Source organism: Gasterosteus aculeatus, chromosome 1 (genome assembly GCF_964276395.1).
Source record: "Gasterosteus aculeatus chromosome 1, fGasAcu3.hap1.1, whole genome shotgun sequence".
NCBI lineage: Eukaryota > Metazoa > Chordata > Actinopteri > Perciformes > Gasterosteidae > Gasterosteus > Gasterosteus aculeatus.
Window position 1 is genome coordinate 10,101,054 of NC_135688.1, and position 13,876 is coordinate 10,114,929.

The 13,876-nt window shown below is 46.5% G+C and overlaps 1 protein-coding gene across 1 annotated transcript in view; it reads right to left on the reverse strand.

The window, feature by feature from the left end:
* Positions 1 to 221: 221 nt before the first annotated feature.
* The window catches only part of npas1 (neuronal PAS domain protein 1), a 33,925-nt gene continuing 20,270 nt past the window's right edge, over positions 222 to 13,876 (reverse strand). The window contains exons 6-13 of the mRNA XM_040186657.2: positions 12,580 to 12,669; positions 6,263 to 6,437; positions 6,005 to 6,117; positions 5,466 to 5,662; positions 5,266 to 5,372; positions 4,872 to 5,019; positions 3,482 to 3,594; positions 222 to 3,386 (exon numbers count right to left, since the gene is read on the reverse strand). Of these exons, the coding sequence (XP_040042591.2) occupies positions 2,296 to 3,386; positions 3,482 to 3,594; positions 4,872 to 5,019; positions 5,266 to 5,372; positions 5,466 to 5,662; positions 6,005 to 6,117; positions 6,263 to 6,437; positions 12,580 to 12,669 (2,034 nt within the window). The 3' untranslated portion in view covers positions 222 to 2,295. The remainder of the gene's footprint in view (positions 3,387 to 3,481; positions 3,595 to 4,871; positions 5,020 to 5,265; positions 5,373 to 5,465; positions 5,663 to 6,004; positions 6,118 to 6,262; positions 6,438 to 12,579; positions 12,670 to 13,876) is intronic.

Below are 13,876 nucleotides of genomic sequence, written 5' to 3' on the forward strand. Positions count from 1 at the left end.
TACGTGTTGAGAATGAAACGCGTGTTTGCAGCAGATATCAACGCTGACAATGTATGCAAATGTATTGTGAAAAGACCCTATTTAGTTTAAAACGTGTCCCACGGCCACACAAACTATTTGAATCACACGTGAGACTTTAATTAACTGTCATAGAATATTTCACGTACTGTAACTCAATTAATTAGTTTATGTGAATCAAGAAAGAAACAACAAAGCTTTGATTTGTGCTCCTCTACTGCAATATTTTATTGTTATCGTCATCTGTATCACTGTTTTTTCTTTTTACATTTGTTCATTTTATTTGATGAGTGGGTGGAATATTTACAAAGATGGGAGGATAATGTTAAATTCACAGTGATGGGCAAAGGGTTAGATATTTAATTAAAGAAAAAAACTAAACATACACACTTGGACAAGCATACAACATACACACAAGTTATACTATTAAACACCCGCGAATATGTGCGCTCACACATGTGACAGCGACGGGTGCGTAGTGCATGTCGGATCTGAACGATTAGAAATGTTTTTTCTCTTTTTTTCTGCCCACGTACCCCAAATCCGACAGTCGACCATAATCTCAATTTGATAGCAAAAAAAAATAAAAACACCTTATAAGCTGCGTCCTGCTTTAGTTGTTTTTTAACATAAATGTGTTTTGATGATATCTTAGATCAGTTTAAAAGACCTTATCCAAAGTGCTAGACAACTATTGGATGGTTCATTAGATTTTTTTTCTATTATTTTAATTTAAACCAACCAAAAAAGGTGACATTTTCTAATGTAATATCACATTTTGTATTTTTTAGACTCAATTGAGTATATTTTAGACAACTCTAAATTATTTGTGACTTATTTCATTTCAAATTCATTGTTGAAAGACCTAAAAATTGTAACATGGCCTGAACATGAATTCAAATGAAACAGCAATGAAGCTGAAATTTAAAGTGATTTCAATTTTGCATTTTTTGATTTTAAACTTTACTAAAATACATTGACATCATCAGAATAATTCAGTTTAATTTTATTGACCTGTAATGGTCCGCTTTTAATGACCACATTTGGTCTGTTTTTTTAAATTGATCTCCTCTTTTGAGCGTGTCCATATACACCCCTCAACTACACTACATATTAGGGACCACTTTTGCATTGTTTTCTGTTTCAACCGCAGTAAGTGTTAAGTGATGAAGTGCTTTGAGTTCACCCCAGAACTAATTTCAGTAAGTGCTTAGTAAGACACAAAAACAAACATTGGGGTCCAGCACCATTTCCCCTCCTAAAAACCTTTTCAGAAATATATTTTTAGAGGCTAATAAAAAATGTGTTTGGATGACATTGTACATCCAATAGAACAATGTTATTTTCTCTGTCTAGACTCCATTTTAACGTCCTTCTGTCGTATTTTTCTGGTGGAAGGAAAATCGATACAAACTTTGAAAACAAAAAAAACAAGAATATGGCTTTCATACACAAATACAACCGCAGCATCATACAGAATATACTATAATTAATACTCAGTTAAACAAATTGCTCTCCTATAATCAGACAAGAGAAATAGCGTCCTGTCAGCATTGCATTGTCCCCTTATATATAATGGAATGTCTGGGACTACATCATTCTTATTTTTGTCCCACCAGTGTGCTTTAAGTATGGCTGACTGACGAGGACGTTTTTATCATGAACACTTTGAATCTCAATACAAAAACACCGGAGGGCTTTTTCTTTATTTTTTTAAGGGAAACCCCGTAATCATTTTCTCACCTGGATCCCAGTGTGAGAGATGATTTGTATATTACTGCAATAATAAAAATTGATATTCCAAAGTCGGCAATGTCCTTCTCGCTCTACAGGATTTAGGGTTAATTGGGTTAATTGGAGTGAGAGGGAGGAGGATGTAAGCTGAGGGTCTTTATGGTTTCGTCTCTATATACACAATATGGCTTCTCTGAGTGGAAGAGACACAGAAATCAACACAGTCATCTAGAGAAAGACACAGAGCAGAGTTCATTAGCGCCGCAGAAACGGAAAGTCTCGAGGGACAACCAGTCAAAAGTTTCCATGTCCCGTTTTCTTTGAGAGTCACTGTCACTCGTCCACAACGGGCGGACGCAACAACTCCCTCCGGCAGCGACTTGTCACATATTTCAAAACGCAGATATTCAACTCATCGTCCAATTAGTGACGTCCTCAGAGGCTTAATGTCCTGCCACCTCCGTCTCTCCTGCCCTTTTCAAAGTCTCACTTCCTGGTCTGTCACTCTGCTCCGGCTTTCATTTTTTCGTCTCCTCCTCCTCCTCAGTCCTCCTCGGAGCCCGCAGCCCCCCTGAGTCCGTTCATACAGAAGGGCAGGCCGGAGGAGAAAGGGCTGTCAGACGGGGAGAAACCGCTGAAGGGTGGCAAGCCGGCCAGCCGCTGCAGGTGGGGGAAGAAGGCCGGCGGGGGTCCCTTGTGGTGGTCCGAGCGTAGCTGCAGGCCATCGCTGTGTTCCATGCCGTGGTGGTGAGAGGGGGGCAGCTCAGGCGGAGCGTAGCGGATGGTGCTGGGCGCGTACAGGCTCTGGGGGCCCTGCGGGCCGAGGGCCAGCGGGTGGAAGAGGACCCGCCCCGCCGCGCCGCCCGCAGCCAGTCTCTGCAGCAGCTCAAAGTCAGGAGAGCTACCTACGCCGCCGCCGCTCCGGGTGACCAACCCCGACACAACCCTGTCCTCCCGTGGCAACGGCGAGGACACGGACATTGCGGGCGAAAGAGCGGGGGAAGGGGGAGTGAACAGCCCTTTAGGGGGGGCGTCGCTGCTGGAAGAAGAGTCCGGGATCGGGGTGGTGGGGCTGTCGCCGTTGAGGCTGCTGGAGGGTGTGTGTGCGTGCGAGGGTTGGGGCTGAGTGGTGTGCGCGTGGGAGGCGGAGGTCTGCGTGTGTGACCCCCAACGCCCTCCCCCGGTGGTCAGGGCTTCGTGTTCCGTCTTGATGCTGGGGCTGCCAGGCAGCGGGGGCTGGCTCACTACGCTTTTCAGCTGCTGGATCACAGCCCGCCCGTTGTGCACCCTGCTGCCCCGCTCCCCTCCGATGGGGGCGTCGCCGCCCCTACTCGGTTTGCCTCCTCCAGCTTCTTCCTGTTTCAGTCTCTCACCGTTTCCCCCCTGGTCCCACTCCGCCTCTTCCTCCTCCTCGCCCTCGCTTTCGCTGGCCAGGTCCGAGGAGGCCGACACGCTCTCCTCTGCCTGGCGGAGCTCCTCCAGTCGGCGGCGGGTTTCAGGAGGAGCCCCCTCCGGGTCGGACCTCAGCAGGCGCTTCCTCCTGGCCTCTGATTGGACGGCCGCGGTGGTAAATTTCTCTCTGCCTTTAGAGCCGGGGTCGCTCTTCCCCACCGAGCTCTTCATTGGGTGCGATCCTAAGGAGGAAGGGTGATTAAAGGGGCACCGAAAAGGTGTTTATGTGTGTCAGTGGGCATCATGGGAAAGAGCCAGTGTGTGTGTAGCACCGTACCTCGGGCCTGGGGGGAACTGTCGGTGGGGGATGAGCTGACCCGCAGTCGCTCTGCTCTTACATTCTCCGGTAGCTGCAGTATGTCCAGGGGGGTGTCGGGCAACTCTGTTCGACTGGATGATGTTAGAAATAGAGATGGATTCAAAAACGGACGGCGAGAAGGACGGACGTGATAATGTAAAAGGAGAGGCAGAAAACGGTGCACCGACACACGGATGATCAACGCTTAAAAGCCACAAAACAAAGAAACAAAAAAAACACTAATGCCTTTCTGACTTTGAGTGAATACTTTGAGACGGAAACAACATACAATCCGCCTGACAAACTCCACCTAGCAAATCAACCCGATTCTCTAAACAAACTGCCCTTATCACACGATACACAAGCACCGACACGCAAACTGACAAACACCGCCCTTCAAGACACACGCGCACAAAAACACACACACACACACACACACACAAGGCCCCACTCAGCAGCCCCCCAATACACAACTAAGCTCAGACAAGGAGGGGGCTGTTGGAGAACTTAATGAGCTCTTGTAATTACAGCACTAATTAACTAAAACACCATTCAGCCCCAAAATTCTGACCGAATCCATTTGTTGTAATTATATAGCGTCAGTCCAATTAGCATTGAAATTCAGCCTAGTCCTTTTGTTTTTGTGTCTGCCGTTGTGCACACATTTTTATCATGTACGAGCGTGTGCACATTGTGCGCATGGATCTTACAAATGTGTGTCTGCGTCAGTGTCTGGGTGAATATGTGTGCGTATACACGAGGGAAATAAGCAAAGCATATTTTGCCGAGGTTACTGCGGTCGCTGCGCCTGTTGAGTGTATAAATAAAGCCTTGGACAGAAATAATACTGCGTCATTTGAACTGCGACAAAAAGTGCAGAGTCTTCCCTCAAAATCTCCTTACAAGATTATTTAGAGTGATGATATTAAGTAGTGAGTGAGTCATGTTAACTGCATGTTTGCAAGCAGCTTGATATACTCTGCAGAGGAGGGACGTTTAAATAATTTGAACAAAACAAAAATAGATAAATAGTTACAAGAAAAAAGATCATCATAAGAATGCGCAGTAAGAAAACTGAGAAAACTGAGTTCTAACCCTAAAATCTGCTTTCTATAATGGACAAAACAATTTGGCAACTATAATATAATTTTGAAGAGAAAAACCAAAAGCATAAAATTCAATTTTTCATCTCAAAACTGTATAATATATATAAATGTTTGAATGTTTATATTAAAAATAACTGCTTGTGCTTTGCTTTGACGGCACCATTTGTGTTATCATCAAGTCTTTCATTAATCCCTCTTCATTTCATCGGCCCTTCAAAGGTTCTCTGCTAACCTCAGTTCACATGAGCACAGACTGTACTGACCTCAGGATGTAATTGACCCAGATGACGTTGCGTTCATGGGGGGCTTTGTGGTTGATGGACACGGTGGCGCTGGACTGGATCCACAGGTAGCCTCCTCTCCTCTGGAGCCAACGGTAGTAGCCGGTCACCACCTGGCCTTTCCTCAGCACTGAGAGCAGGGGGGGGGGAGATGGGGAGGAGGGACGCAGGACAGGACACGGGAGGGAGAAGAAGGGCAGGGAAGGAGAGAGTCATTGGTTTGGCAGTTCACGATGATGGCAGCAGAGGGCGCCTCTCGCAACGGGACAGAAGGAGATTTCAACTGGCTCTCACTCCACAGGTCAGACACCGCGTGTAGCGCCAAGGCGGCGTGGATCCATTACATACAGCAGACATGCGTGTAGCTGTGACTCACAATCCTCGTGGCTCTGCCGGAGGTTTTCCAGGTCTTCTATATGGATGAAGTGGTAGCAGGTGTGTCCGACCACCTCTGCCGGGGTCAGATCCATATACTCTGAGATCCTGTGGAGGCACGCACCAACAAAAAACACACTTGTACTTGTGTATTATTGTGTATACCGCCGCAACTCCTCACACACGGGGCAAAAGCCGTACCTGTTCTCACAGTATGTGACCTGCAGGTCCATGTTCACCCGGAAGACAAACATCTGGCTCTCCATGCGGACCTCATTGAGCGTGGAGGGCGGGAGAGTGTGCGCCAGGGCAACCAAACCCATCGGCCGGCGGCCTGAGCGCGTGGAGCCCGGCACGAGCGCAGGGCGGCAGCGGATCCGTCCCGTCACGTGGATCACCTGACAAACGGCAAAGACATCAGCGCGCGCTCGTTTCATGGAAGGACGCGTTTTACGCCGCCAGACGTTACACAACTCAGGGTAGAGAAAGTAACCGCAGCCGACGGATGGCAGCAGCACGGCCAGCGAGAGCAGTAAACTGTGCAGCAGTCCAGCGTAAAATGAGGTCACAGCCATAAAACACACTGAAAACGGGCAATTTGACAGTGCAGTGAGGCGCCAGCCGCGGAAACCATGTGACAAGATGCTTCTTGTTATTTCACTCTCCCAAAAAAAACAAGTAGGTAAATAGGAATAAAACTAGATGGGTTTTCAAAGTATAGGTCATTATTTTCTTTGTACCTTGTATCCGGAGGACTTGACATGCAGGCCTCTTTTGGTGAGCGTGGACTTCATGCGGATGAAGTAGCCGCGGTCCGGAGGATCATCAGCAGGAGAATGAGGACTAGACGGAGCTGTGGAGGATGAAAGAAGACGTAAAACTACAAAAACATATCCATCCTGCAGGATTCGTCATAAATGCACTTATTTTGAGATGTGTTTGAGATGTCGTTCTTATGTTTCTCTCTCAGCTTTGTGGATTGAAATCATAGCCAGTACCGGGTTCAGGGGTACCAGCCAGGGATGAGGTGGACGCTGAGCTGGAGGCGCTCTCGGGTCCCGTGTGGCAGCCGGCCTCGGCCCTCAGATGCGGGCTGATTCCCAGCCGCTCGGCCATCTCCACGTGGTCCGCCGGATGGATGTAGTCAAACACACTGCTGCCGGTCAGCTCCACCTGAAGAGAAGCGGATACGCTGATCAAAAAAAAAAAAAAAAAAACGAAGCTCAGAGCACAAATGCCTCCGGACGGCAAAAAACACACACACACACACACACGCGCAGGGAAAAAAATCAATATACATTATGGCAGGAAAATGAAAGCACTGCTCCAGGTTACAACTCAACAAGGAGTGTAGCGGTTGTAAGACATTCCCACGCACGCACACACGCACATACATACATTTAAGTCCAGTCTCAGAGGACCAAGTGACTACAGTATTACACAAATAAAACCGGGGGAGATAAAAATCAATTGTATTTGCTGATTAAAAACAGGTGAACTGCAAGTATCTCCAAAGGTCACATTACTATTCTTCTTATTCCCCGTGTCTCTGCCAGCCCCTTCATTCAGTTACAGTCTATCCCGGCAGGCATAAAGAGCAACGCAACAGCTCATACAGCTCTATATGATCCTATCATCATAATGCATCACAGTCACATATCTAATCATTTAAAGGTAATAATGGCGCTGCTCTTGCACGGCATCCATAAAAACAGCACAATCGGGGCGCCCGTGATTCCATCTGGAACTGTATACATGATTGTGCGCGCGTGCAGGTGTGAGTGTGTGTCTGTGAGAGAGAAAAGTAATGGGGGAGAGAGAGGCAGAGAGAGAGAGGGAGAGTATTCATGCTCACACACATGCATGCAGTTTCTATTACATCTTTGAATGTGTGTGTGTGCGTCTGTGGTTGTGCGTGCCAATACCATTCCATCTGATAAAGCCGTGGCTGCAGCAGCCTCACACCCTTGTCTGTAGGACACAGCCATTTATTACCGGATTAGAGCCATTTACTGCAGGCTTTATGGGAGCTTCAGCAGGCCCTCAAGGACATCACAACCGGGGGAGAGGAAGCAGCGGGAACGGGGAAGGTGGGAGCCGAGGAATGAGGTGGACGATGAAGGAACGGCGGGGGGGTACAGAGGGAGGAAACCCCAAATAGTGAGTGAAGAAGAGTGAAGAAGAGCGAAGCGACGCAGGTTCTGAGCCCCAGACATCTCCTGAGGGATGTCCTGTTTTTTTGGAAATGTGCCACCAAACATTAAATACTAGATCTGAAAGGCAGCATATGGAGAAACGAAGGTAGCAGTTTGCAACATTGACATATCTTTCATGTTGTAACTTGTTAGCAAAGAGTCACTCATTTTAAACAGCACTTTACAGAGAAATATTGTCATTCATTTGGAGTTGTGGTTATGGCCAACGGGTGAATCTTTGTCCACCATTCAAAATCCTTTTAGCTTTTGCTCCTTTTGAACTCCTGTGATCCAAAATGTTGCATTGTGTTCACCTGCTGGTGGCTAATAGTGTCTGTATGCTGTTTGGTACTGAGCAGGTAGCGGGTAGTGGGGTCTTTGGAGCTTTGACATTGAAAAACAGCTGACCCCTGCTGCTGAGAACATTGCTCTGAGAGCAGTGAGAGAGAACTGAAGCAGCTACAGATCCAAACCACCAAACTAAAAAACTCTGCAAAGTTGAGATGAGCAGATTAAAGTGATGATATTAATACTGTTGTAAAAAAAGTATCCACTTCTAACTAATAATAAAGGTCACCTTGGGTTTCCAGGTTTGGTCATATTAACGTTTGTTTGTTTATTTATTTGGTCACTAGCTTGTGTTGTTCCAACGTGATCTCCAAAACCTGTTCGTAAAAATGTATACGAAATATTTGACAAAGAAATTTGTAACAATACATACTAACTGGCGGTGGTTAACCACGCCCCTTGAGTGAACGTCTCTCCGCCATGTTGGATTTTTTGAGGGGGTTAGGGTTAGTATTGTATTCTTACAATTTAACATTGATTTCTTGTTAAAAATGCAATCATAACACGTTTATTTTACATCGTTAAACTTCACGAAGTGTGTTTACAGGGTGCAGGTCCCCATTCACTTTGAATAGGGCGACGTCATCAGTTGCCAGTCCGTATTTATTTAGTATGTATCACTACGAATTTGTGTCTTCGTATACATATACATTTATTTATTTATATACACAGGTTTTGGAGATCAGGATGGTTGTTCACCACTTATTTGATAACTGCCTCTAAAATAAATGCCTTTTATTTTCCACACTTAAGGAAGATCTTGTAGGTCGAATAAACTATTTATCTGGAGCTTAATAGTCTTTGGACCTCCGTTGTGCTCTGCTGCCAAGTATTCTTTTTGTCTTGCAGTGTCTTTGCCTCGATGTGCATGAACTTGCTCCCCTTGTTAATGTTAATGGCCCTAAAAGAACATCCCGCGTGTAATATGAGAAGAGTAACAGCACCCTTCCAGAGTATTTTATTCTTCTCTTCATTATGCAGTTATAACATCAGCCGTGTGATTACTAAGTGCTGTGTTTTTCTCCCGCATTTCTTATAATTCTGACATCAAAGCTGACACGTTCATTCATGTTTAAAAATTAGGAGTTTGCATCTACGTATTAAGATGTTGGGGGACTGACAAGTTAGTGGTTTGGTTTGTGAAACTGTGTAATACACATGCGTAAAGCATATGTACTACACATACAGATTATATCAATGTGGTCAAGTTGTTTTTTGAATAGAGATTCTACTGCAAAAAGAATTCTTGTCGTTCTATCGTTTAAACAACGGCTAAATTTTCTTCTGCTCAGAACACTGGACCAGCCCTGTGGTATTGGAAAACATGGTGGAGAGACAAACAGGTCCTTATGGGCTTTAACAGGCTTAAGACCCATCCGAATTATATCACTCCATCACGGGCAGGAGGGAGGGATTGAAAAAAGATCAGAGAGAAATGAGAAGACGAGAAAGAGACGGAGCAATTGGGAAGATGAGTCAGGCTCCGACATAAAAACAGGTATAGAATGTGGCGCTAAGGGAAGACGTGAGGAGAGACCGAGATCATTCAAATCTCTCAGAGTGTGTGTTTGTGCGTATGCGAGCACACAACGCGCCTCTGTTGCCCCGCGTATGTGACTAGACTGTCTGTTTTTGTGTCTCCGCGCGTCATTGTGTGTCATTGTTTGTGTGAGTGGTTGTCTGTCGGTGCACCTGCGTGAACCTGAATGCGCGTGTGTGTGTGTGTGCGCAAAGTGCAGACATGCACGTGCATGTATGTATGGAAGTGCGGTGGGGATGAAGGGGGAGGAGGAGGGGGAGGGCAGCAAGCAGGGGAAGGAGAGACATGATATAAATAATAGCAGGGGGCTTTAATATGTATGAGGCATCCGGGCAGTGGTCCACAACACACTCTCAGCCCTCACTGACTGATGGGAGAGGAGAGAGGAGGGAGGGAGGGTTGGAGAGTGGAGGGTGGGGTGGGGTGGGGGGGGGGGTGAGCGGGGGCTGCATACTAACCATTCCGGGATCAATTTTCTCCTCCCTTAATCCACCATCCTTCCGCCCTTCTCTTTCCCCCATTTATCCCTTTTCTTTCTTCTCCCGGCCCCTTCTCTTACTTCTCCATCCTTTTCATCTCCCCTCCCTACGATTCTTCATCTGCTCCAGCCTTTGTATCCTCTCCTCCAACTCCACCTATCCATCTCTTTCCTCTTTAGTCCCCCTTCGCTCCCCCACCCCTCTTCTGCTTTGTGGCATTCCCAGGTTTTTATCCACGATGTGGATCCGGCCCGGAGACCCTGTGAGATGAGAAATGATACCTGCAGGCACCAGGGGAGCGGGCGGCGGGCTGTGCCCTTGGTCAAGGTGCCTGACCTGGGCTAAGCCGGCTAAGCAACCCCCCGTCAGGGGAGAAGCCCGGGGTGTAAGCCAGGGCAGAGGGGTCAGACAGGGGGGTCGGTGGGGGGGACAGGAGACGGCAGGGTAGGGGCGTCCCACAGGGGCGACATGCCCTCTAAAACAAACCACCAGTTACACTTTTTCAGTCAGAACATCATTTGTTTGTCTGTCCTTCGGGCCTCCCCTGTGTGCGCTTCCACTCGCCAACAAAGTGTTTTCGTCCTCTCCCTCCCACCTTCCCCCTTTCCTCTTTCTGTATCTTTTTCCTGACTCGTCTTATGTATCCATAAACGCCTCCCTCTCAGGCGTCCACCTAACTCATCCCAACTTCTATCTGCCCATTTTGGCTGTCTCTCTCTTTCATGATAACACACCCCTCCCCCCCCTCGCCGGCCCCCAGCTCTCATCTCTTCAGGAAGGTAAACGTTGCGTTGTATGTTCAAGGTTTTGAACGTAATCTTCGATCATAAATAATTTCATTAGAATGCCGATGGTTGAGGCCCTGTTTGAGTAGATGTGATGGGTTAGGCCATCTGCTCAGCTGATAAGAACAGCTCTGTTTTATTAGCATCTCCACCAAAGCCTCGGCTGTCTTGTTTACCCAGGCAATCCCAAGGCGAATTTCATTCCTTCTGCACATTTAAACTCTATTTACACACTCAGACTGGTTCTCTCCTCTTTACCACTGTCTCTCATTCTCCCCCCTATTCCGCTTCTTTGAGTCCCTTCTTTCTTATAATTGACCGTCTGGTTCTACACGTTTCTCTCCGTAGCTCCGTCCTTTTTTGTTCTGAAATCAGACTTCCACTTCGCTATCTTCCTTATAGATTTCTCTTTGCCAGACGCAAGAAACGCTGCGGCAGGTGCACAAAAAAGCAGGTCTCCCCTCATTTACTCTTGAGCATGTCGCATATATTGCCAACTTGCATGCTCATATGTACATTAAAGAAGTTGTATTGTCCGTATTGTCCGTATACTGTCAGCGGAGGGATCTCGTCCATGCATGTTGCTGCTGATGCTGATGAGCATCCTCGTGGACAAAGTACTGTACGAAGGTGCTAATATGCAGACATTGATCGCACGCACAGAGATTAGCCAAACTGTGACTGGTTAGTTCATACAGTCTATCATACCAGTAGAGATGGGAAAATCTAAGACATTAATGTGGCTACTTTTGCAACAGAGCACATATTTAGTTTGTTAGTTACAGTTACAGCCCTCAAAATAATTGGAAAAGGAAATGAAGGTGAATTAATAAATAAAATAAAATTCATCACTTTTTGGTGTTAACCAAAAAGTCAAGGTTTTGATCACAAATATAAATTTAGCTGAAGATATCTGCAGTCTGTATTCTGTCAAAAAATGCATTCGAGAGAGAAAGAAAAAAAAGTCTTCAGCAATCTGACAAATGAAGTGAATATTTACTTGGTCCTTGCTGTCCAATAACGTCTGTGTGATCTGACAAGGCTCAGCAATTAATCAAAGTCTATATTACATTCATACATTACTATAATTTTGTACTAAAATGAACTGAATGTCAGATACCCACTTGACTCCAAAATGAATTTCCACGCAGAATGAGGACTGTCATGTTGTCCCCCATCTCTCACAGGTCGGTCCTGTTCGGGGGGGGGGCTGCCTCCCAGACAGTATAGACAGGGAATTGATAACAGTGGCCAAGGATCCTTCCAATTTCCATATAGCATGTGAGTATTGTACTCAGGAGGCGGAGCAGAAACGCTTCTTTCCTTTAATGTAAACAAGGCCAAACCCTCCATCGCAGCACAAAAGACAAATTGTCCTCCTTTATTGAGGCACTAACTTCCGTCTTTTGCTTCTCTCTTATGCTGTGCCACTTCTTCTTACTTCGAAACATCCCTCCCTTATCACACCTCTCCTCCTTTCCTCCCCCTCTCCTTCTCTCTCTTGCTGTCTCTATCTATCTTCCCATCCCCCTTGGTGTTTTTCCCCCTCCCCACAATCAATGTGGCTTTTAAGATGCCTATCGATTTGTTCCCCTAGACAGGCCCAGCGCGCCGGGGCGACACTTTGATTGCTGGGCCAGTAATTACTGTTATTATTTATGCATCTGGGCAAAATGGCAGGACTTAACATTCACAGTACAAGAGGCCACAGGCAATCAACAGAGGTGAGCACCTGGAGAGGGAGACAAGGCGGCAGAGGGAGGCAGACAGAGAGAAGCATTGCCCCCAAGAGAGTTGCACTCCAGAGATGAGCGCAAAGAGTGCAGTCAAAGATATGCACACTCACACACACACACACACACGCATTCCAGGGAGGAAAGAAGGGCACATGTGTGCAAATGTGCTTGTATACAAAGGATTATTCCACTGTGTGTGTGTGTGTGTCTGAGCGCAATGAGATCGTCTTACCTGTGAGAGTCCCAGGTAGATAGAAACCGTCTCCGAGATGTAGAGGAAACGTCCCTCCTGACTGACCACGAACACAAAGCCATCCAGAGACTGTGCATATGAAAAAAATAAAAATAAATCACACATGACACCCAGCGACACACACACGCACACACACACACAAAGCCAAACAGAAACAAGACAGACAAATTAGAGCAATTAGTGTGTATCGAACAAATTACAATGAGCTAGAGAACAAACAACCCGTCACCCCTCGGCCTCTTCTCTCGATTCACAAACACACTCGCGCGCACGCACAGAGAGACACTAAGAAACATAATGGGCACACGCACACAAACGCACAAAAGCACAAATGTGAACAGACATGAAACAACGGCCATAGACGCATGCTGCAGCTTCACACAACAGCTGCGGACAAGGCCTGCATAAGTAAACACACAGAAAGCCGCACAGAGACAAAGCACCACATGTGCGGACGCACGCACACACACACACACACACACACACACACACACACACACACACACACACACACACACACACAAATACAGTCAGTCATTCAGACAAGCACACACAAAAACAAACATGAACAAATTGAGCAAAGAGACATACAAAACAGAGCTTATAGACCAGAGCTGTTTCAATCAACTGTAATAAACTCAAGAGTCTGAGCGTCAACCTGTAGGGCCACACACACACACACACACAGATACACAAACACACACAAGACAGACGTAAACACACGCCCAGACACCGGGTGCAGACACAGACACAGATAGAACCAGAGTCATTATAGCCTGCAGTGATTCTAATTAGAAGTGAAAGGTATACAGCCAGGCCATTAGAGAGAACTGCTTCAGAGAATAATATTAATCGTCATAACAAGCATCTAGGAGTGAGCCGACACAGAACCAGCCTCACACACACACACACACACACACACACACACACACAGGAACCAGGGCCACTTTGCTCTAGAAGAATGATTGCTATTTTGGCGGCCCAGCGCTTAAAGTGGCAGTGGTAATTTATGCAACTGACACATCCAGTATGCAAATGTGTGTCCGGGGTGTGGGGCGCCGTGTGTCGCGGCGAGGAGAAACCAGCCGCCTGAATGTCGGAGAACTAAAGTGCAATTATCAGGCTATTACGGCGGGAGGACGGCTGGGAGGAAAGAATCATACAGTTTTTCTGGAGCGTTAATTTGATTTCTATCAGCGTCGTTCCCTAAGCCTCCCTTCCTGTTTAAAATGCCAGAGGAGAGTAGACATATGCAATGCTTCTTTGTTTTACCACA